This window comes from Sander vitreus, chromosome 9 (assembly GCF_031162955.1).
Source record: "Sander vitreus isolate 19-12246 chromosome 9, sanVit1, whole genome shotgun sequence".
Taxonomy (NCBI): Eukaryota; Metazoa; Chordata; class Actinopteri; order Perciformes; family Percidae; genus Sander; species Sander vitreus.
This window is the reverse complement of record NC_135863.1, coordinates 19,373,026-19,397,707: the sequence shown is the minus strand read 5'-3', so window position 1 is coordinate 19,397,707 and position 24,682 is coordinate 19,373,026. Positions and strand designations below refer to the sequence as shown.

The 24,682-nt window shown below is 39.2% G+C and overlaps 4 protein-coding genes across 8 annotated transcripts; 3 read left to right on the top strand and 1 right to left on the bottom strand.

The window, feature by feature from the left end:
• Positions 1-24: 24 nt before the first annotated feature.
• Positions 25-2,709, top strand: LOC144523515 (chemokine XC receptor 1-like). 2 transcript variants are annotated; one of them, XM_078259107.1, is made up of 2 exons: positions 25-195; positions 404-2,709. In XM_078259107.1, exon 2 carries the CDS (start codon positions 421-423, stop codon positions 1,447-1,449), a length of 1,029 nt encoding a protein of 342 aa, XP_078115233.1. In that variant the 5' UTR covers positions 25-195; positions 404-420; the 3' UTR covers positions 1,450-2,709. The 2 variants fall into 2 exon arrangements, with proteins under 2 accessions (XP_078115233.1, XP_078115232.1); XM_078259106.1 differs by having other exon boundaries at positions 32-191.
• Positions 2,710-2,805: 96 nt separating this feature from the next.
• On the top strand, positions 2,806-9,196 carry LOC144523514 (uncharacterized). The gene is made up of 12 exons (XM_078259105.1): positions 2,806-3,632; positions 4,087-4,279; positions 4,435-4,568; positions 4,766-5,301; positions 5,427-5,480; positions 5,588-5,650; positions 6,090-6,173; positions 6,321-6,412; positions 6,513-6,571; positions 8,306-8,473; positions 8,582-8,625; positions 8,755-9,196. Exons 4-12 carry the CDS (start codon positions 4,903-4,905, stop codon positions 8,845-8,847), a joined length of 1,056 nt encoding a protein of 351 aa, XP_078115231.1. The 5' UTR covers positions 2,806-3,632; positions 4,087-4,279; positions 4,435-4,568; positions 4,766-4,902; the 3' UTR covers positions 8,848-9,196.
• Positions 9,197-10,813: 1,617 nt separating this feature from the next.
• Positions 10,814-15,949, bottom strand: LOC144523511 (uncharacterized). Of its 3 annotated transcripts, none has more exons than XM_078259101.1 (8): positions 15,701-15,949; positions 14,088-14,213; positions 13,787-13,978; positions 13,362-13,430; positions 13,135-13,272; positions 12,695-12,817; positions 12,547-12,597; positions 10,814-12,449 (listed from the first exon to the last, which is right to left on the bottom strand). In XM_078259101.1, the coding sequence occupies exons 1-8, from the start codon at positions 15,777-15,779 to the stop codon at positions 11,665-11,667; spliced, it is 1,563 nt and encodes a 520-aa protein (XP_078115227.1). In that variant the 5' UTR covers positions 15,780-15,949; the 3' UTR covers positions 10,814-11,664. The 3 variants fall into 3 exon arrangements, with proteins under 3 accessions (XP_078115227.1, XP_078115226.1, XP_078115228.1); XM_078259100.1 differs by having other exon boundaries at positions 13,362-13,466; positions 15,701-15,948; XM_078259102.1 differs by lacking the exon at positions 14,088-14,213 and having other exon boundaries at positions 13,362-13,466.
• Positions 15,950-18,150: 2,201 nt separating this feature from the next.
• LOC144523510 (uncharacterized) lies at positions 18,151-24,278 on the top strand. 2 transcript variants are annotated; one of them, XM_078259099.1, is made up of 9 exons: positions 18,151-18,255; positions 18,998-19,079; positions 19,195-19,275; positions 19,389-19,466; positions 20,752-20,931; positions 21,719-21,898; positions 22,671-22,805; positions 22,983-23,141; positions 23,322-24,278. In XM_078259099.1, exons 2-9 carry the CDS (start codon positions 19,043-19,045, stop codon positions 24,113-24,115), a joined length of 1,644 nt encoding a protein of 547 aa, XP_078115225.1. In that variant the 5' UTR covers positions 18,151-18,255; positions 18,998-19,042; the 3' UTR covers positions 24,116-24,278. The 2 variants fall into 2 exon arrangements, with proteins under 2 accessions (XP_078115225.1, XP_078115224.1); XM_078259098.1 differs by having other exon boundaries at positions 18,155-18,264.
• The last annotated feature ends 404 nt before the right edge of the window (positions 24,279-24,682 follow it).

Genomic DNA, 24,682 nt, shown 5'->3' with positions numbered 1-24,682 from the left:
GTCCAAATAAACAGCCAAAACCACAAATCCAGCTAAGCTGAGGACATTGTATGGTGAAACAGCTCAAGTTATATAACGGAACTAGGAACAGAAAGCACTGCCTGTCACGATATTATGAAAGCTACTTCTTTTTAAGCTGTGAGTAGACCAAAGGCATCACATCCAATAACGTCAGTCCCATCAAGCAAGAGGTAGGTCAGTTTTTTTTCTTTACACACTAAAGTAACATTACACTATAGTAACATACTATTATGCTCCTATTAAAGGAGTTCCAGTGTTACATGACGTTAAGTGCACCCTCTTTAGGTATATATACACTTATAGTCATTGTAAAAAGATCATCATTATAACTCTTTTTTTGCATTAAACAATGAAATATATATATATATATATTATTTTATAGGATCCAGTTGAACAGCAATGAATAACTCTTCCAATGACAGCCAATACGGCCATGACTATGACAATAACTATCAGGATGAAGTCTGTGAAAAAGGTGAGGTGGTCAAGTTTGGATCCATTGCCATTCCCGTGTTCTTCTCTGTTGTGATCACACTGAGCCTCACAGGAAATATCCTCGTCCTTGTAATCCTGGCTTTGTACGAAAACTTCAAGTCTCTTACCAACATGTTTATCCTAAACCTGACCATCTCTGACCTCGTCTTCACCACCGGTCTCCCCTTCTGGGCAATTTACCACGTCTGGGGATGGTTGTTTTCAGAAGTCCTCTGCAAAATTGTGACTTTTGTCTTCTTCACTGGGTTTTACAGCAGCATACTTTTCCTGACCATCATGACCATCTACAGGTATCTGGCTGTGGTACACCCTCTGTCTGGCCTGAGCACACTCAAACTCAGTCGCAGCACTGGAGTTTATATGTCTTTCTTACTGTGGATAGTCAGTATTGGTGCGGCCATGCCCTCCCTGCTCTACAGCACCCTCGTCTCGATCCCCCACAAAGATAAACACTCCATTGGCTGTGAATACAAAGAGACTGTGTGGAAAAGAATTGGCATCTTTCAACAGAACATTTTTTTCTTGGTCGCTTTTGCAGTGATGGCTTTCTGCTACATTCGAATACTGTGGAGAATCACAAGAACAAGATCTCACACAAAGAACAGAGCAGTGAAGTTAGTCTTCTGCATCGTGGCTGTGTTCTTCCTCGGTTGGGTGCCGTACAATGTGGTCATTTTTCTAAGTGTTTTGGCTAACAATGTGGTTCCATCACTTTATACCTGTGAAGCAAGTATCAAGCTTGACTATACGTTCTATGTGTGCCGGCTCATTGCTTTCTCCCACTGCTGCCTGAACCCTGTCTTTTATGCATTTGTTGGTGTGAAGTTTAGGAGTCATTTAAAGTCACTGCTGCATCGTAGGTTCATTTGCCAAAGTCCAGATGAAGAACAGCAGGTTAGAATGCCAACCTTCTCCCGTGGATCAATGTACTAGTTGCTGTTTAAGTATATAATTTCCTTGCATTTTCTGCTGCATTACTGAATTTAAAAATGACTAGTGTAAGCTGCACTCAATATTCAAATCTGAGCTTTTCTGTGTATTGCTGTGTGTCTGTGTTAAACCTTTTCACATATGTGGTTTGTTACATTTATTTACTAGCAAAGTCATGTATTTAATGGGCATGTAAAAAATATTATTCTTTAGTTGCAGTGGAAGTGGAGCCATGATGTTCATTTAAAATGATACACTCACTTTTGTGAGGACGAGTTTGCACTTGTCATTGTGTCATATGCTAAATGTTGGTTTTTCAAATATTTAATTATGTAAGGGATTTGTTAACCTTTTTGCTGTGATGCTAGTATATAAGATTGTATATTAACATAGTTTGCCCGAATTTGAATCAACTGTCAATGTCCACACATTGGAGAAGGAGCTATCTGTCACAATCAATGATGAAGAGTGGAAAGATATCTGAAGGCACACTAAATCAATTTAAGATTATACACAAAACGCATATATCCCCCTTCCGTAGACATCATTTTACCCATGTGCCTTAAATGCAAGACAGAAACGGGTACTCTAACGCATTGTCTTTGGTCATGCCATGCCGAAACAATAAGCGATCATACTGTATTCTGTATGCTGTGAGGAAGAACATTTTATTGCAGCAGATCCTGCCTGAGTGGATTTCTGCAAAAGTACCAACTGTTAATGGCTGGCAGATAGTGTTGTTTGATTTAGTGCCATTACAGTACCTTACATCTATATTACATTCAAAAACAGACCAATTCTATAAAATTTGGAAACTTTACCTGAACTACGTAGAACCTGGTGTCTGCCATCACGCTGCAAGGACCTCTAGTGATGTGTGTGTGTGTGTGTGTGTGTGAATCTGAGCTGGTGTTCCCTGCTTTTGGTTTGTTTGTTTTTTATTGTTTAGTCTTTTGTACTTTTTTTTTTTTCCCTCTCCTGTGGATTTTATAATGTATCTGTCTTCTATGTGTTGTGAAAGGGAAAACTAATAAATATATTGCCAAAAAAGAAAGTTCAAGTGGTTTACAGATTAGTGTAAAATTAAACTTGTCAAACATTGTAAACCTATTTAAACCTTTAATGGTCCCACCTAGTAAAAAGCAATGTAAAGAAGAAGTGCATCTCTACCCAATGTAATGTCCATTAACAGCAAATTCATATGTTCAACAAACTGTATAGACTTATATCTATTAAAGAGAAATAAAAGACATTTTAATTTCATTAGACATCTCTTTCTATGGACAAGAGCAGCATGTAAAACCTGAGATCAAATGTTTTTCATATGATTAACTTACACCCATTAAAAGTAACAAACATTTAGCGAAATGTTATAAAAACAACAAAGTCATGTAACATGCAATGCTGTCTTTGTACTGTATAACTAATCTGACCTGCGCATCTGTGTGCTGGCACCATAGAACAACAGTTTTTTTTAAAACAGGAAATAGACCCTCTGCACGCCGTATAGCACGAAACATTGCTGGTTTGCATTCAAACACTCAGCCTTTGTCATACACTTCAATTTAGACACCTAACAGTGATAACTGTTATCATTATTATGCTTTCAGAAACACTCTGCAAAATTGTGACTTTTGTCTTCTTTACTAGGTTTTACAGCAGCATCCTTTTCCTGAAAATCACGACCATCTACAGGTATCTGGCTAAAGAGCATGCACATTTACATTAACTTTCAAGGGACTAAGCACACTTGATTTTCTATGTGTCATTATGGATTGATTTTCAATTGACAGTTATTTTGATTTGAGGTATTTATCAATGAACTGTTTTGCTCCTGGCACTGCAGACTGCATCGGTTTTGTGTGTAGTGCTATCGGTGTGCTGCAGATGGAGCAATTATGGAACCTGATGCTACTACAAAAACAATCGGCAATAAAAGGAAATTGTATGTTCTTTATCATTTACTGTAGCTGTGCGTGTGGGTAGGTTCAAGCCGTGTCCTTTCTAACTTCCTCCTTCAGTCTGCTGAGTTTTTGCAGTACACAACGCACAACTAACAGTAGAAGGATTGGCTTTTCTGTTTTTCTTCAATAGATTTAGACAGCAAATTCTAAGGTATAAGTGTCTAAGGTTGTATTGTGACTTTTGGTTTCATGGTATTGGACATTGTATACAAATATTTTAAGGTAAGAGAAAAGTTTTGTTACTATCTTTGTATATTTATTTGCCCCTGAGGTCTTAAAGTGCTATAAATTCAAGTTTGAATTTGAATGAAACAGTTAGAGAGATCTCTTAAAAATTATTGCTATTTACTTTCTAGGCTTAATTTTGTTTAAATGATTCCTATTTTCCTTAAGGATTTCATATACACATTTCATACATCGAGTGATTCTGAGCTTGAGAGTCCTTGTTTTGGCTCTATATTCTAGCAGACTGCATTTCCGATCAAAAAATTGCTATAATGTTAAGAGCTGACTTTAATTTAAGAGTGTTTATATTGGGACAGTGTTAAAAAGTTGGGGAACTATAATGATACTTATGGTACCAATGCATCAGCTGAATGTCACTGGAATGGTGTTTTCAGGTCAAGGTTATTGATCCCCAGTGACTGCATGTTTATAAAGAAGGCTTGTTTTACAGATGTGGTTGTGGATTTTGATTGGCCTTAACATCATCACAAAGGTGCATGGGTTTGCAAATGGCATGTTTCCAGAGTCATGTGAATCAATGTTACCTGATCATATAAAAAGAGGAAAACCTATCGAACCTCTGAACACTGAACCGCCCTTTGAGATCGTCTTCAAACACGGCAACGAGGAAGACCCTATTACAGGTACAGAGACTATTGGATCCCTTTTCCTGGAAGCTTGTTTATCACTATCAACCTTTGTTGCAGTGGTCATTCACTAGGTTTAAGGTTATTACTAATCTATCTTAATTTTCTGCCCTATCACCTTCGCCCCGATGATTCTCCAAACCGTTTTGCAGTTTCTCTCAAGAGCAACCAATCCACAATGTTCAGGGGATTTATGTTGGAGGCTCGACAGAAAGGCAGAGTAGTAGGAAAATTCATCCAGCTTGAGCCTACAACAACTCGACTCCTGAAGTGCAGTGATATTGCAGTAAGTACCCATCCCATTTCATCATTAATATTTGTAATTAATGCATTGAATTAATTAATTAAATATACACACTTTCCATTTATATTTTAATTGACACATTTAATTAAACTTGAAGTGTAAATTTAAGGTCAAAGCCTTATTAATCTTTCTTATGCCTGGGAGTGACACTTGGTTTACCTGTGTGTGTCTCTCCTCAGGACACGGCTGTTAGTCAAAGAAACAATCAAAATAAGAATGAGATCCGAGTTAACTGGACAGTGCAGAGAGAACATCAAATGGACATCAGTTTCAGGCATTCATACACTTTGACTGACCTCAAAAAGTCAATATTACAATGCGGAGCAAAATGATTGACATTAACATCTGTGTCTGTCTGACATGTTTCAGAGCCACATTTGTTGAAGCTTATGATAAATTCTGGAACCCAATGAATGTTAATTTAACTCTACCCGCCACACCATCACCAACACCAAGTACTACCACAAGTACTACAACGCCAAGTACTACAACGCCAAGTACTACACAGCCAAGTACTACACAGCCAAGTACTACACCAAGTACTACACAGCCAAGTACTACAACGCCAAGTACTACACCAAGTACTACACAGCAAAGTACTACAACGCCAAGTGATTCTGATACTACAACGCCAAGTGATTCTGATACTACAAAGCCAAATACTGCAAAGACGAGCATGACAACTCAAGTGGCAATCATTTTCAACCTATTACAGGTAAGGAGGGACACATATGACATTTTATTATGGTATTTTGACACTGTGCAGAGATCTATGAACCATATAAACTTCAACATTTTTATTTACACTCTTCCTCGCTGTTTCTCTTGATTTATCTTCAGGGAGCAGCCATTGTGTGGATGAATTTCGACAGTTTTTTGGTGGTAGTCAAAACGGTATGGTATTTATAAACTTATGTCACCCAGTAAATGCAGTTACACAATAGTCCTACCCAAAAACATTGTACCAGAAGAATTTCCCTCTCGCTCTTTCCCCCCCTAAGGAGCTGCCTAATATATTGGCGACTACCCTCCGCAACAGACCCTTATCTTGTCGTCTAAATAAGGTAAGGCATGAGTAGGGGGGCTTTTGTTGTCATTGGTTCCTGGTGCATAGCATAGGTAGGTCATTTGAATCTGGCGCTGAAAATGGCAGACCCTGCCACTAACAATAAAAACTATATAGAGAGGTAACAGAGTTAGAGTTTAGAGCCATTGAATGACTTTTGCAGAATGCCTAACCAATCATTTTTTATTTTATGAGGAACTTTAATGGCATATTTCATGTAATGAGTGATAATTTGTCTTTAAAACAATTTAATTTTATCTTTTTAAAATGTAAAATCCCATATAAAGACAATCACTGCAAATCAGCATGATATGAGTGCTATATGGCATTTGAAGGCTCAGTCAGTATCCTGTGCTTACAGTATGTGTATAAACTTAATGAATACTACAGGTGTATTAAGATTATTTAAAGTGCATTTTATTTCTTATTATATGTAGGTGTTAAAGATACTCTGCAGTCTGCTTTGTGCGGCAGTTGAAATAACGGCCGTGGTCTTGTTTTGTTTGGCTGATTCCATTAAAGTGAGTTATAATATGTATTGTTCAACATTTCCCTATATCTACATCCACATTTCTGAACTTCATGAGGTTATATTTATGTGTATATGTCAATATGTGTGTGTGTGTGTGTGTGTGTGTGTGTGTGTGTGTGTGTGTGTGCATGTTTAGGTCACTCTTGTTGCTCTTGTGTGTGTGGCGATAGTGCTTAATTTCATAAAGCTGGTAATCGTCTGTCTACCAATTGGACCTAGTCATGAACTGTGAGTTCAACTTTCTCTTCTTCTGCCTTAATATTTGACTTGATGCTTACATCAACACTTTGTTCACAGTTGTTTGTCTTGCTCTTTTGTTTTCTTCAAGAAAGGAGATTTGTGACCTTACTGTCAAAGTGTGTTCTGTCATCCATGTGATTTTTTCAAGTAAGGACATTCACCTGATTTTAATCTTAAAATAGTAAACTTTACTGCATTAATTTTTCTCTTTGAGAAGACGTGTTTATTGTCTTTAAAGCAATGTTTATTTGCATTCTTGCTGAGAGTTAAGGTCAATTCAGTTTGCGTGGACATGTGGATAAATTTTGGCATCTGCTCAAGTCCGCAAATGTCGGAATATCTGACAAAATCATCCGATCAGCACCTCTAAAACTCAGTAATTAACATTGTATATCTTGTTATTTACGGCTTGGCGTTTGACACAGAATAACTGGGTACAGCGTTTGAGGTGGAGCCCCGAGTTGCTTAGTGGCACATGAATATAAACATATAAAATTACCTGGATGATCGGCAATGCTTCCGCACTATGGGGCCCATAGAGCAGGCACACTAGAGATCTCCGCTGGCCGAGTCGGCTACTTCCTGTTTAGCGCTCCACCAACAAGAATGGGGTTGATTTTTTAAAGATTTTTTTTGGGCATTTTTAGGCCTTTATTTGTCAGGACAACTAAAGACTGAGGGGGAATGACATGCAGCAAAGGGCCGCAGGTCGGAATTGAACCCCGGCCCGCTGCATGGAGGAGTAAACCTCTATATATGGGCGCCAGCTGTACCAACTGAGCTATCTGGGCGCCCCAGCTCTTTTTGACTTTTTTATATGTTGTTGGACTGAATAGATAAAATGCTGATAGTGAAATGAATCATTTTGCAGGGGTTGTGGCGCTAAAAGAAATGTATCCACTGATTTGCAGACGTGTCTATTGCCATGCAAGTCTATAGGAGAAAGTCATTTTTGGTCAGAGGCCATCACGTGATGGACCTGGAGTTGCAATTCCACCATTTCACCACTATGTTCAATTTGCTTCAAAGCCTGGCGCACTTCCTGGGGGCCTATTCGATTCCCGCTATTTTCAGGCTTCAAGCTAATGCTTAGCTAACCAGCAGCTACTGGCTGTATCTTTATATTTAACAGACAGATACCAGAGTGGTGTCTTCTCATTTAAAGGCCCGGACACACAGAGCCGATAATCGGCCATTGGACAGTCTGGCGAGGTCAGCGACTCAAGTCTGTTTGGTGTGTTCCGTGCCATCATCCGTCCGAGGGGCCGTCGTCCTTCATTTTGGCCGATTTGACATGTATAATCGGCGGGGCGGGCACTGCCGGCAGTCAGACTCAAATGACCCATCTGATTGGTGGAATGCTAACCCAGAAACGGGGAGCGGAATGAGCGTGACTAGAGTCTCTCAAAATCTGATGAAAATCTTTTAAACTGACCTTTGTCGATCTGAAATGAAGACAGATTCAGCAACTGCATGGCCTTTTATCGCTTAAAATGTTTCAGAAACACGTTTCGGTGAACTATTTTAGTAAAATATGAGATCGTATTCTGAACAAGCTGCCATGATGTCTGTCTTTGAATTTCCGGAGAAACCAGACCCACATGACGTGTTCGTCCAATCAGCTGCCGGTTTTCATTTTTGGGCGACAATACAGATTAGCACCGCCTGCTGTTATGGAGACGTATTATGTCTCGTCACTTTGGTGTGTTCCGAGGCACTTTTTTTGACCAATTTGGGGAGACCGATCAGCCCAAATGCCTTTTCTGCTGACGTTTGGCCGTCGGCTCTGTGTGTCTGGGCCTTTACTCTCAGCAAGAATGAAAATAAGCACATTTCCCAAAATATCAAACTTTTGCCTGTTCAAATGTTTTTCACTCACAGCTGCAGTTGTCGTTGTTGGTGTGTTGGAGATTGACAACTGCAGAAATAACAGGAAAGACTCTTGGCTTCTGAAAGTGATGGTCGCTTACGCAATATGGATGCTCCTGTTTTTAATTTGGGTTTCTGTGACCAGTATCCTAAGTAAAGGACTGGGGAGAAGCCAAATAGGTGAATGACTTGTAGTATAGTACTGTGTGAATAATACTAATATGCATAAAATACAGTATGGATTCTTATGAAGAACAAAATAATATTTGTTACTATATTCTGTTACAGGGAGTCAAAGACATGGTGAAAGAGGGAGGCAACAAAGAAAAATGGTGAGAGCCTATCGACATGACAATAGAACATGTTTTGATAACGACAACTGTCTGCACCATACAAATCATGCATTACAGTAAAGATGCAAGTTCATTTCTGTTTCTAACCACTGCACCTCTGAATTTCAGAAGCTCTGTGCTGTCTCAGTAATCCTCATCGTTGGAAACTTGTGTTTCGCTGTAGCTGTCACTGTTGGGATATTTAGGTGTCAGGAAATGTAGGCCTGTGATTGGTGTGTTGGTACTTCTTTTGCATAGTTTTTGCAAGTTATTCATGTTTCAGATTCCTTACTGCTATTTACACACTTATGCATGCACATGCCTAAAAGGGCATACTTTTTACTTTGATATTAGTACTCGAGTATGACACTTGTTTTTGCACTAATCTCTGTACCTTGTGGTTTACTCATATACTGCTGCTGTGACCTGCAAATTTCCCCCTTCCCACCCAGTGATAAATAAATCTATCTATCTAAATAGTAGCTTTTGTAAAGGATATTAAAATGTTTGGTGCCGTAAATACAGCACGTTGATTCCAATCTCAAAATAACAATAAAGCAACCTACTTTGAGCATGCTGGACAGTCTAATTTCATACGGGCACAAACCAGTTAGACTAAACAGAGTGGATAATGTTTCAGTGTTACATAATGTGTGTACAACATAATTTATCGGTGCCTTGCTCAAGGGCACCTTGGCAGTGCCCAGGAGATGAACTGGCATCTCTCCAGCTCAGTCCACACTCCGTACTTCGGTTCGTACAGGGACTTGGTAGAGGCCCCAAAGATTTTTACTTGCAATAGCAATACTTGCAAATCTCTGAAAAAGAGAAACATACATATATTATATACAAGTCCATACACAAGCCAAACCCATCTAAATGGTTAAGACAGAATTCTTAAAGTTTATGTATACATCACAGTACTTTATGTAAACAAATATTTATATACTGTGACTGTAAAAAAATATTGGTGCCTAATGTTCATAGTCATGTTTGTGTCAGCAAGACATGATTCATAAATGATTACTCATTTCTTATTACATCTAGCAAGATAAACCACACAATCATCTTAGTTACTGATTAAACTTGCTGAACAATGAATCTTCATTCCGTGGTCAACAAAAGCACAGGAACTATTTAGTTATTTTACACAGTTGAGTTCCAAATACGTTTTTAAAGTCATGTAGACAAGATATACAGTAGCTCAGTCATGAACTATTTTGCTTCATAATTTTAAACCATAAATAGTTAATTGTCTTTAGAACCGAGTCATACCTCATAATCTCTTAGTAAATGTTTTAACTCCGGCCGTGTTGTACAGTTGGAACTCCCTGGTTACAAAGCTGGATACTGTACACGTGGTGTTGGACTTTGACCTTCCTATCATTACATTACTTATTAAAGTCAGGTTTATAGTCTTGGCTTCATTGCATGTAAAAAAAAAAAAAAAAAAAAAAAAAAGTCCTCTCCAATTGTCATAAAGTCAAATGTCACCAGTTGAGGACTTCTCCAGCAGCAGTGGTAGCAAAAACTGTCTTGTCCGGTTAGTGGTGTCCTGTACACTGTCCTGTGACACTCATGGGAGTCACAGGACAGTATACAGGACACTACAGTTTTTGCTGCCACTGCTTCTCGACTTTTCTCTACCACATTTCCAGAAACTAAGCTCACAGAGAGGAAGAACACCCGTGAGTTACATTAATTATTAACTCTTCTAGTTATCAAAATAATCTTTATTGAAAATATACACATTCATGTGAGCAAAACAAAATTCATCTCAGAATGAGAACACAAGAGGAATGAACACAGAAAAAAAAATTGTATTAAAATCTAAAATTGCAAAATGTATTTTGAAATTTAAAATAATTTGCACAAAATATTCTGCAAGAAACCTTGTTTGGGTTTTGAAGTTGTCAAGATACAGTAGTCTCTTCTCCATATGGGTGTTTAAGGCACATTACATGACTTGCTGACTAATATTTAGTAATATTTAATTTGTACAAATCCATATCACTTGGTGAAAACTTGTATGTTTCTAACATTGTAAGTACATTTCAGTGGTTACTTGACAACAAAGCTTTTCATATATTATATATATATATATATATATATATATATATATATATATATATATATATATATATATATATATATATATATATATATATATATATATATACATACACACACACACACATATATATACACACACACACACATATACATACACACACACATATACATATACACACACAGCTATCAAAAAATATTCCAATCAAGGAAAGAGAGAACACATCACAAATATACACATTCAGAAAAAAAACTAAGAATATAAAATATTTCTTAATAAAAAGCCAGCACTCTTGTATAGATGTATAGTTAAAGCATACAGTTTTAGTGCAAATCCAATTGTGCACACAAGAGAATTAAATGAACAATGGTACACACATCTCCATGGGGACATTCAACAGAAATATTAAGGAAGCCATCAGTTGAGATTCGATACAGAATAAGAAATATGAATTTGCATCTAAAACAAAGATGTCCACAGAAAATAAAAGATGTTTTGTTAGTTTCCAAAGAAGGACCCAGTGTAATCCATGCTGATCTTTCACCAAAAACTCTTCTTAGATGTATTAAAAAGCTGTTGAACATGCATGTCAATACAGATTTATGGTACAATCCAACTATGTATATTGTATGCTAAATCTGCATGAGACTATGCATTTCATAACCTACTTTGGAAGTGGAATGATGCTGCGACTGCAACAACCTTACGCAAAAGACTGTACATGTACGCATGTGTAAAAACTCAGTGCTAAATCATCAACATTAGACAGCATGAGAACAATCTCATCTCTAACAGAGAGAGATTATTACAACCTTTAAACACTTGAACTAAAATCTATATGTGAAATGTAACAACACGCACATTATATTTACATGTTCTCGGTTTCAGAGCTCCTGTCCAGTGCCAAGGAGGATCAGGCTGGTCCAAAGCGGTATTGTGACATCCTCTTTGATGGCCACCTTGGTTCATCAGCATCCTTTCTGCTCTACTTCCCTCTCAGACACCACGGGTAAGACAAGATGGGAGATGCGGCTCCACAGTCCACCGTACTTGTCAGTGTCCATCTCGTTGAAGCCAGTTTTGTTGCTGGAGTCCACCAGCTTTACCTTGACATAGTCTTGCACCATCTCCTCCACTTCCTTCAGACTATGATTACCCTTGACCTCATCTTGAGGCAGTAGCACAGTAAACAACAAGAACACCCGCTTGTAGGCAGCGTTCTCGTGGTCGCAGTAGCGATAAAAAATAAGGGTGGAGCCAGGAGGCAGCTCTTCGAATCGATGAATTACAGCCACGGGTTTGTCTCCGTCGAAGGCTGCTCGCAACTGTCCGTCAATTTCCAGCTTCACCTCATCGCTGTCCTGGCCGGCTTTGCTGGCTCCATCGATGTGGAGGACGGAGGCGTTGAAGGCAGACGAGAAGGAGGAGGCCAGCCCCTGAGCCAGGCAGCGCAGTGTCATCTTAGCTCTTTGGCCTGCAGTAAAGATCAGACTCACTGGCTCTGTAGGATTTGCTGTTTTGAGATGCTGCTCCAGGTGGATCTTGCTCCTCTGCCACAACTCAGGCCTCTGACTAGGGAACTGACTCTCAAGAAGAGAGAACTGATCTGCAAACATTTCTGGCTTTAGAGCCCTAGATGGATGCATTCCTTCATCTGCAGTCTTTTTGAGTACAGGGATGATTTTGCATGCCAGCAAGATGGCAGAACAGAGCAGCACAAGGAGAACCAAATGCCATAAACACCACAGGAATCCTGAAAGGACACAAGGCCATAGTCATATGTAGTATTGCAAATAATGTAGAATATCTTTGGGTGTAGAGATAATGTATTTAAAATGACTGTAGCTTACCTCGGCAGGAATATCCAGAGCTTCTCTTGATAACATTGGTTTTCTTCATCCCTTGTAAAAGAGAAAATCTCATTAAATCAACGTCATACATGTCACAGCTACATTAGATGTTGCTAATGACTGAAATATCCAGTTAAAGCGGGAATACCTTGTTTTTTCTGCTGAACGGTTTCATCTTGAGTCGGAATGTTATTCAAGCGCTGTCGGGTTGAGTAGGCTTTCTCCGAGGGTGGATACATACTGGAGACATGGTGGTTAACTGCCAGTATACCTAAAAGTGAAGCAGAATTTATCAATGTTAAAATCAGTTCCTTTTTAAAGATTATGTTTTGGGACATTTTAGGCCTTGAATTCCACAGGACAGATGAAAACATGAAAAGGGGAGAGAGAAGGGGAATGACATGCAGCAAAAAAAGGTCGGAGTCGAACCCGCGGCCACTGCGTCGAGGAATAAACCTCTATATATGTGCGTCTGCTCTACCAACTGAGCTAACCCGGCCACAATCAGTTCCTTTTTAGATGTATGTAAATCTATTGGACAAGTGCTCAATTCAATTTTTTTTTTTTAAATACAAATGTCTACAATACCAGTGCTCTTGGCTTTGGCCTCCATCGTCCTCTTGTAGTCTGCCATGCTAGGGATCGGCACATCATGCCGGTTTACCGGTGGTCTGATTTGCGCAGTAGACTTGGTGGGGGGTACATGTCCTTTTGTTGATGGTTTAACTGAAAACAAACAAGCCTGATTAGGACTGTATTATCCCTTCTTTGATGTGATCATTCCCATGCAGAATGAAGCTAAAGCCTTTTCCTACCTGTCTTGGTTTTCATCAAGTCTGCATCTTCATGTACAGCATGACTGGATCTGCAGCGTTCATGGAGCACTACACGAGGGGATAAATTCATATCTCCAAAAGCGCCTGATTCATAAAGAGAGAATAGCTTTATTTGAATAAAAACGCTTAACTGCCTGTGATTAGATCTGATGGTAGCAAGAAGTCTTATGAATCCGAGGTTATTAATGGTTAAACAATCAAGAGTACCCTAAGGTTTCACGTTTGTTATTTAAGAACAACTGCATGCATAGATAATTAATAGCTAAGTAAGTAATTCATGATTTAATAACATCTGCTTTGGTGTACACACAGACCACTGTGTTCTAATAACATTGCATTATTTACAACAATCACTAAGCGTGACACGATCGATCATGGAAATATTCATTAGTTGCAGCCCTAACCTTGGCCCCTTTCAACCTTTGGTCGATGAGTGAGATGAGAGGAATCCTGTATAATATCCATTTCCTGGTCTTCATCTTTATTTTCCTCCAGATCTTCAACTGATTCCTGGACATCCATCTCAGTCTCATTCTTATCACCGCTGCCGCCCGCTGCTCCCCCAGTCTCCAGCCTGCTCTTCTTGCTAGGGGAATCTGTTAAATGGGAAATAAAAGTCTCAGCGTTTCACACCGCCTTGAATAGTACAGACTGGGGGTTAACTGTGGTTGTAACTAGGAAAATACTTCTTAAGAGCATCCCCACCTTCATCCTCTAAGCCAGTCTCCACATCTTTGGAACCATTGACAGCTGTTAAAGGTGCTTGGCTTTCTTTCTCTCCCTTTCTGGTCCGTTTTAGAGGACCTCTGGGCGTCGCTTCAAAACTCAATACTAAAGATGCAGACATTATTATAAGAGGGTTTTCACGACACGTCATCAGACCAGAAGTCGCCATGTTGGAGGTGCTCCGCATCACAACAAAGCACAGGCACTGAAGTAGATGCCGAACGCCGTCAAGGAAAATGGTTCATTATTGCCGTGTTTTAGGTTGTACCAATAGGTCAGACTGAGAAAAACATTTGGAATATTATCGACTTCCAAAAGTTATTAAAAACCAGGGAGAGGAATGCCAGAAGTTATCAAAGGGAAGAGGCGCTTGTGGTTGACAAAGCTCAACCAGGATCTACGAGGGAAAAATCTGTCTTGTTCGGTCTTTGGAATGAAAATAAACGAGTGAGAGTCACTTGGCTACACCTTGAGTATCACAATGATATCATACAGTTAAGGTTAGTTTGATTAAAGACGTTATTGCATTACTTACTTTGGCCTTCACAACAGAACAGTCGTTGATGACTTGGTACTGTGTCTCCCTCACCCATCCAAACACCATCCGGTTATAAGCCTCCAAACTTTTGTAGCATTTAAGGTGTGTGTATGGGCTCGGCGAAAAAAACAGGTAGTTGACTATATCGGGAAATGCAACTGAAGGAAGAATCACCGGGTCACCATGGATCCAAGAAGAGGGAACCAACTTGTAGGGCTCTGCACCGCCAGTAAACCGTAATTTCTCGAAATATCGCGCCTTTTCTTGTGGTCCAAGTCCTTCCCTATATGCCTTTGCATCTTGGATGCGTTTTGAAGAGCTTTTCTGTTGTTTAGACATGGCTACATTCACTTAAAGTATCCAAAGCGCACAATACTCCATTACCGAGTGCCTCCAATATGGCTGCGCATCCAGGTTACCGCCCAGAACGTGACGTCGGTGAAAACCCTCTATAGTAAGTAAGTATTTATTACTTCTCATTATGCATTTACTACATTCATGTTTACATACAGCTTATTCATGTGCAGTTACTGTCCTTCACAAATTAATAATACATTATTCCACATGTCTTATGTTAGATCTATCCCTAACGTTATATTTTAACTTACATTTATATATATATATATATATATATATATTTACACACACTTGTATATATTTACACACACTTGTGATTTTCTGTTTTTATTTTTTTTACAAATTTAATTAGCATTCTTGGAGGGCGCCTGACACCCAAGATTTTCAGTAACAACGATTACTTTTGTAAATGTGCATCTTACAAAAAAAACTTGACGTATGTGTCATTATCACTGTAACGTTAACGTTAGTTTAAATAAAGTTTTAAAGAACTCCTACACGTTAACGTAGGGCTCATTTGCTCGCAATTTCCTAGTCTGAGAATCGCCTACAGCTAATGTTAGCTAGCTAATGTTAGTTACAGCAGAAATAAAATGTTTTCGTCGTTAAACTTTAAGTGATCTTAAGTCAGCTAACGTTAGCTTCGATGGCTAAGATAGCTAACGATAGCTAATTGTCACAATAGTCATTTGCTTACCTTTAACGTTACCCGATGACTGCCTTGTCGATCGTCTCAACGGGCGATACACTTTATTTTCAGAAACCCTGGAATCCATTTTTCGATTAGCTACAACTTGAGCGATGGCGGAAACATAAATTAGCTAAACAATACGACAAAACATCGTGTTCACAAACTTCCCTATATTTGTTAGGGGAACCATTTTGTGACAGGACGCCTTCTTGTTCGGAAATAAGTTATCTCCACGGAAACAAGCGCACTACTGAACGTTCCGCCCTGTCAGTGCGTTTCATAGGATGGCGAAGGCATACCCCGCCTTACTCTGCCCTTGATTGGCTTACCCATTCTTACCCTAACCAATCTCACTCCTCATGCCTAAACCTCAAAGACAGTATATAAGAATGGACCAACAGATCCCGTTGCTCTGGACGGAGACCAGTGAAGGCCAGTGAAGGCCATTAGAAGCACTTTTCCGGTGATGGCTGAGCGTTACTGCGCAGCCTCCAACTTTTATTGTTCATTTATACAGAACATAGAAATATAAACAAACAAGGCACAATCACAAATCCATCTCAATAACAGAGCTATTGCCTCAGGTCAAGCATATAAAACAAAACCTAGGAGCTTATACCTTACAAAACAACATAAAGAATGATATAAAAGAAAATAAATTTAAAAAAATAAGTAAAGAGAAGGGGCTATGTCAAATTAAAGTAAATTAAGAGTTTCAAGTAAATAAATCAAATCAAGGGCTTTTTTTTTTTTTTTTTTTTTTAACCCGTTTCAATGACTTGCACAAAAGATTGAACTCATTCTTCCAGTGGTTCAGGGAGGGTTTGGTCTTAAAATATCTACATTTATGTATAAAATGTTTTCCTAAAAGCACCAAGTTGTTGAGAACAAAATCTACTTTCTTATCTTCAACAAAAACACCAAACTTTATATTCTTTCACGACGTAAATGTGCCGTGAGCAACGTGTCTGAAAGTTGTAAGTCTTCTGGTAGCTGTGCCAAGAGAAATCTCAATCATTCCGAATATTGCAGAGATGGAGCGTAGGTATATGTAAGGAGATAACATAGGCACAGGCTAATTATTGCTAACTAAAATGCTAGTTAACATTAGTAATTAAACTTAAACAGCTAATGTGAGACGAAACTGCCTGCTAGCTTCTCCTGTACAATACGGTAATTCCTCTACTATGCGACAGTAAGTCGCGTGGTTATAGCCTATTTGTACAAAAACGTCTACTACGGAACCATAACGTGAGATACAAGGTAATTGAGCCTTTTATACATTGTCGTGTTTCTTTAGAAATAAACAATGGACAAATAAAGTCTTTAAACGCTTCAGATGTAAAGTTATTCGCTGTCAAAGTGACGTCAAAATGTATGGCAGTCAATGGAATGCTAACGGCGGGTGATGGCTTGTTAGCATCAAAATGGCGCCATAGGAGTTTATTTATTTATTTTTATTGCAGAATAGCTACATTTGTTACAATTTGTCAAAAAAGGAAATTGGACTTGTAGAACACAAATCATTTTGTTACAGATCATTTTTTCATAAAGAATAAAAAAAATAAGTAAGAAAGTAAAAAAATAATAATAATACATATCAGTCAAAAGATATACAGATGAAAAAAATATCCTGAAATACAATCTATATAATTTTTTAAGTCAAGTTTAAAAACATTGAAAAGGGGTTTGTTTTTCATAAACTTCGATTTATGAATAAAGAATTTTCCAAGCAGAATTATTAAGTTGACTATATATTGTACAGAGGAGTTTGAGTCAGAAAAGTAAAAGAAGATATCAAAATTAGATAAATGTATGTTTGAGCCAAATTGACCATTAATGAAACATTGTATATCATTCCACAGAGAAGAGCTATGTGAACAGCTATAGAATAAATGGTCTAACGTTTCTGTTTTCATAAAGCAAAAGCTGCATTTTTCGTCTACGGTAGGGATAAATTTAGAGATGATCTTGTTACAGGGGTAAAAATGGTGAAGAATTTTAAATGATATTTATTTTACTTTGTTTGTAACTAAAAATGTATGTGGGTTACTCCATGCTCTATTCCAGTTAATATTTTCATATAAGGGGGACCATTTGTATCTATCTGGAGGCAGGGATGGATTTTGCATATAAAATGTCTTTTATTACTTTGTTGTTGACTTTTCTGTCTAGAAAAGATAGACCATTTATTGAAACACTGCTGGAGAAAGATATATTAAATTGATCCAAATCTGTCTCATCTCTAAGTAGGGTGATGATCCCATGGGGTATAGCTCTGGTTACAATATCATAGGAGGTTCGCGGTCCGAGGAGAAGCGTACTTTCTTGCTAAACCCAGAATGGTAGCTATGGCTCTGCCTAAACCTAACCAATCCAACCAACGAAGGCAACGAGTACTAGGCAATCAGAGGCAGAGTAGGGCGGGTCATGGCTTCGGCATCCTAGGAAACGCAAATTTGCGTGCGGCGCAAGTAACCCAAAACATCCATGCATACAACGCGAGCGATAAGAAACTGAAACTGATAAGGAAGCAATAGTCCACCGCGATGTGATCAAGGGTACGTTCGGTAAGACATACTAATTTAAAGTAACTATTCAACAACATATGTGTATGTTATTTAAGTTACACGAAGACAGTCCTCACAGACTAAAGCCATGTATTAATATCTTGCGAACTGTTGTCTGCAGCTTCTCTTGTCTGTACGTTAACGTTAGCTAACGTTAGTTGGTAGGTAACATTAACATTAGCTGATCAACTGTTTATGTAATGATCTAGCATTAGCTCCGTTTCCTCTGAGCAGCGCTAACGTTACTAACTTACGTTAGCTAACGCTAGCTAACTAGCTAACGTTACTATCTTCTGTTTGCTACTGTAAGTAGTAGCTTACTGTGCGAGCACTGTAACTTAGTCTACTCGCACAGCAAATTCAGCTAAGTTACCCCCAAGATATTATTTAGCAAAGGTAACGTTAACGTAACTATAAACAGACAATTCAATGTTTCCAACTTTGAGTTTGAATAGTAGCTAAGTTAATTATTTTATGTGCTGACAGTTTCACTAATCGGAAACCTTGCATGATATTGATTTCAAACCATTGCTAATTGAAAACACTTTAGACTGTTATTAAGAGAAATGACAGACTGCCTCTCAGCCGGCCCCTGTTGACAGATACACAAGCAGTTTTACAACACCATTTGAGACTTTGAACATGTGACGATAATCTTTCCAAAACTAATACATGTGCTCGGGTCTTAGCATAAAAAAAACGAGTGCTATACAGATATTTTTTTTTTATGCAGCCTTGAACTAGCTATCTCTTGAGTGAAGTGCCCCCATCCAAAGACATGGCAGAGCCAGACCCAGATCACCACCACACAACAGGTACTAAACCCCAATGATAAAGGTCATAGGTTAACGTTACATTGGTACTAGTATATACACATAGTTTATAGCACTGGTTTAAATTTACACATGTTATCTTTATTTTTTTTATCAGAATGCAAGGACGAATCATCATCTGAGTTAAAACAGTGGGAGACTGATAATACTCCGAATGAAGAGCAGCAACTCACCGTAGGTGAGATTGATATGCAAGCAAGGTCAATAGTAATCCATTCAATGTGTCTTTACCGAATGTGTTACTGTCATCTACTGTACTAATCAAACATGGTCTCTGTCTCACCTAACAAGATTCAGCGTCATCATCTGCATCCACAAACAGAGAGACTAACGACAATGGTGAAGACGTGGAGCAGACTGACGTTAAAAGCAAGTATATAGTAGAATGTCACTGTTTCATTCCATAATTTCATCATGTCACTCTGACATTTCCATCAAACCGTCTTTCATAGGCAAACATTCATAGCCCAGAAAAGATTTGTAGTGTATTCATGTTCATTCTTGTCTCTGATTTGAACCCAAAGTTGTTACATTTGGCTGTGCTTCTGCTGTAGTTTGTCAGTCTTGTTATCGATTTTGTAATGTGTCACCTACAATTATTCACATTGAAGTTATCGTAAATTATCTTGTAATGCTAAAAGTATGTTGAAGAAAATACCTTATACCAGAACCTGGAATAGAAATGCAAATAGGTTACTTAGAAATTGAAAAGGAAACATTAGCCATTCAGTTAGACTATAGAGGGTTTTCACCGACGTCACGTGGGCGGTAACCTGGATGCGCGGCCATATTGGAGGCACTCGGTGTAAATAACTGAATGGAGTAATGGAGTATTGTGCACTTTGGATACTTTAATACTTTATGTCTAAACAACAGAAAAGCTCATCAAAACGCGTCCAAGATACAAAGGCATATAGGGAAGGACTTGGACCACAAAAAAGGTGCGATATTTTGAGAAATTACGGTTTACTGGCGGTGCAGATCCCTACAAGTTAGCTCCCTCTTCTTGGATCCATGGCGACCCGGTGATTCTTCCTTCAGTTGCATATACCGAAATAGTCAACTACCTGTTTTTTTCGCCGAGCCCATACACAGCGGAAGACCTTAAATCCTACAAAAGTTTGGAGGCTTATAACCAGATGGTGTGTGGATGGGTGAGGGAGACGCAGTACCAAGTCATTAACGACTGTTGTGTTGTGAAGGCCAAAGTAAGCAATGCAATAACGTCTTTAATCAAACTAACCTTAACTGTATGATATCATTGTGATACTCAAGGTGTAGCCAAGTGACTCTCAATCGGGTTTTTTTCATTTCAAAGACCGAACAAGACAGATTTTTCCCTCGTAGATCCTGGTTGAGCTTTGCCAACCACAAGCGCCTCTTCCCTTTGATAACTTCTGGCATTCCTCTCCCTGGTTTTTAATAACTTTTGGAAGTCGATAATATTCCAAATGTTTTTCTCAGTCTGACCTATTGGTACAACCTAAAACACGGCAATAATGAACCATTTTCCTTGACGGCATTCGGGATCTACTTCAGTGCCTGTGCTTTGTTGTGATGCGGAGCACCTCCAACATGGCGACTTCTGGTCTGATGACGCCTCGTGAAAACCCTCTATAACTTAGATGACACTTGATTGCTGTTTTGCCTACAGACGGTGATTCAGCTGAAAAGAAGACGGTGCCTCTTCCAGAAGGGTCTTCACCCTCAGATGAGGACACAGCACCGAGGGTGAAGGAGAACAGCACGCCACTTGATGAAGGAAGTCATGGTGATTACAGGAGCACGACACCAGGGAATGAGCCATCGACCACGCCAGCTGAAGAGAGCTCCAGTGAGTGTTCCTGTCTAAGTGTTACAACAAGTCATTCCGACCTTATCTATTGTATTCACACTCGTTACAGAGCCAGGGCCATTATATTTACTCTTTTTGGGAAAGCTTTAACGCTCTAACGCAGGGGTGTCAAACTCAATTTCCTTAAGGGCCACACTAGAAAATGAGAATCACGTCAAGGGCCAGACATAGAGTTTATTGCTTTTATGTCATGGGAAAAGTCAAATATTTTTGACTGAATTATTGCATGTCTCATATAGTCTTCTCACTTACAGTTTGGTCGGCAAAAATGTCGAAGAAAATACCAAAAGCGCCAAAAATGTCGGAACAAAACGTTGTGAAAAGTGACAAAAAGTAGGTGGGCCAAAATGTATTGTTAACCTAAATGTGTATAGGGGCCGGATCAAAATTAGCAAGGGGCCGGATTTGGCCCGCGGGCCTTGAGTTTGACACGTGTGCTCTAACGAGTGTCATTTGTCACAGTTTTAAGTCCTATAAAGGTTTTATTGCTGTTCTCTCTTAACAGGCATGGCCTAGTTTACTGTGTTGGGCTAAAGTCCATTTACTGTATGCTGCATGCATTTATTGCACCTACAATTATTCACTTAAAGTTATCGTAAATGATCTTGTAATGCAAAAGGTATGTTGAAGAAAAAGCTAATTGCTCTGAGCATATTCCAGATTTGGAATAGAAATGCAAATAGGTTACTTAGAAATTGAAAAGGAAACATTAGCCATTCAGTTAGATTAGAACTTAGATGACACTTGATTGCTGTTTTGCCTACAGACGGTGATTCAGCTGAAAAGAAGACGGTGCCTCTTCCAGAAGGGTCTTCACCCTCAGATGAGGACACAGCGCCGAGGGTGAAGGAGAACAGCACGCCACTTGATGAAGGAAGTCATGGTGATTACAGGAGCACGACACCAGGGAATGAGCCATCGACCACACCAGCTGAAGAGAGCTCCAGTGAGTGTTCCTGTCTAAGTGTTACAACAAGTCATTCCGACCTTATCTATTGTATTCACTAGGGCTGGGTACCCCAAAAAAGTAAAAACTCTACATCACGCACACATAGACGGGTGCTCACGTAGTAGGAGCTGACAAATACATAACAAGATTTTTGCCTTTATGTGTAATGTTATAATTACTTCTTTTTTTTAATGAATTTTATAAAATTCATATCGAAAAAAAGTATTGTTCAGTAACTGGTATCAATTTCACGTATTGGTACCGGTGTCAAACATTTTTGAACGATACCATGCCCTAGTATTCACACTTGTTAAAGCTAGGGCACTTATATTTATTGACTTTGGAAAAGCTTGCTACAGATCTCTAATGAGTCATTTGTCGCAGTTTTAAGTCATGGAAAGGTTTTATTGCTGTTCTCTCTAACAGGCATGGAAGTTTACTGTCTTTAGTCTGTCTGTCTTTAAGTCATTGCCATCACCGTTAAAAATCATCTCCATATAGAAATATTTGTCTTGCCACAAACACCAAAAATATTGCTCAGTTGCAGTAATCTGTTTTTGCCCTGTAATAGCCCACCATTTTCCGTAGTACATTAGGTTTTACATTCAAGGTTTACCTATGTAAAAATTGTGGACCTATCCTTTAATACTGTGAGATTAAAAGGCAACTGTCATTGCATTGGAGCTTTTCTAAACCCCACTTAAAATGTAACCGTAGAGACACTGATGCTTGTGCTGCTGTGGAAGTTAAACTGTTCTAATGTTATCAGGAGAAAACCACACCGGGGAGAAGAAGAAAGCACCAGAAACAACCAGCCCACCAGCCCTGGGTGTCAGAAAGGATGATCAAGTAGATCAACATAATGAAGAAAGCCCAGACCCTAACAACACTGAAGCTGGAGGGGGTGAGTCTGACTTTTCTGAAATTTCAACGACTGGACATTTTTCAACACAACAGGCACAGTGCTCACTGGTGGGAAGCAAGTGAGGGAGCATGAATATGAATTCCAGCAGTGATTTCCAGCAGTTAGGGTGTCTATTTAGTTTAGTTTACCAGTTTTTGTTTTTCTGCCGTTGGTCAGATGATGGAAGCAGCCCGAAGAAGGATTTAACTCCTGAGGAAGAAAAGGATATACAGGATAACACCTCCCCACAGAGAAAGGAAAATGTTGATGTTCCTACCGCTCAGGAATCTGCTGATGCTCAACATGCAGTTCCAGAGGTTATTGGAAATCAAGGAGGTAATCTTGTTAATGTATCCCTATGTTTATCTTATCTTGTTTCTTTTTAGTGCCATGGTGATTACTAGCCAATGTTCTCTAACATTGTATGTTGTGTATTACTTGATACACAATTCTAAATAACTTGTGAGTTACTGATAAAGTACTGGTTGAGACAACACATACGCCTTCTCTCCATAGGAAGTAAAAGATACCTGATATTAGGTATATTGGGGATAGTTGTTGCCCTGCTGGTGTCGCATCTCCAACCCAAGTCTCCACCTCAGAAAGAAGATGTGCGGCAAATAGACATCTTCCTCAGGCAGTTGGAAAAAGTGAAGACTCAGTTTCCTAACCAGCGTGCTGAGCTCTGGAATAGGAGCAAGATCCACCTGCTGAGGCACCTCCAGTCAGCCCAGCCCACAGAGCCAGTCAGTCTGATCCTGACTGCAGGCCACAGAGCTGAGACCACACTGCGCTGCCTGGCTCAGGGGCTGGCCTCCGCCTTCTCGTCTGCCCTCAACGCCTCCGTCCTCCACATCGATGGAGCCAGCAAAGCCAGCCAGGACAGCGACCAGGTCAAACTGGACATCGACAGCAAGTTGCAGGGAGCTTTCGAAGGTGACAAACCCGTGGCTGTCATTGACCGCTTCGAAGAGCTGCCTCCAGGCTCCACCCTTATTTTTTATCGCTACTGCGACCACGAGAACGCCGCCTACAAGAAGACGTGTCTGATCTTCACTGTACTGCTGGGGGACGAAGAGGAGATTCCTGCCGAGACTCGTTTGAGTACTGTGGAGGAGATGGTGGACGACCATCTACAGAAGAAGTTCCTTTCGGATGGCCATCCAGTATCTTTTGACAGGATGGACCTTGATAAGTACGGTGGACTGTGGAGTCGTATTTCTCACCTCATCCTGCCCGTGGCAGCAGAGAAAAGGATAGAACATGAAGGGTGCAAGGACATCAATACTTACTCTTGTTGGAACTTTTAGTCTAAGCACTTAACTACTGTCAGATTTCTCACACTCACTGGTCATTCTGGGGCTAGTAGCAGTGGTTTTAAAGACCCAATGGTTTCTTAAATGTAATGTATTGAAGCAAGTAGAAATAAGACACTTAATATTATGCCGATTATGATATTGGATGTTTGTAGAATCTGTGGACATTGATTGTGAAAAAACCCAGCTGTGGTGCTTTATTCTTGTAGTACTTTGATCCCATTAATAATAGTAATTATTATGGATAAATTGCAACATTATTCAACTTGGCGCTTTGTGGATTTTACATCACAAAGAGTTACAAGACATAATTTGTTTGGTATCTCAACACTTGTTGGTTAATTGTTTTTATGACAAATGTCTTTTCTGTCATTCTCAGACCTACATGGCACCACATGCCTTAACTGAACTCCCCATGTTCTTTTTTTATACATACATAGTTATCACACTACAGGAAGGAGTTTGATGATAAAAATAAGTGCATACGTTGAATGTGCCTTAAAGTCTGAATAAACAAGCCAATTCAAATGCTTCATATGTTGTCATTGTAGTGAACACTGT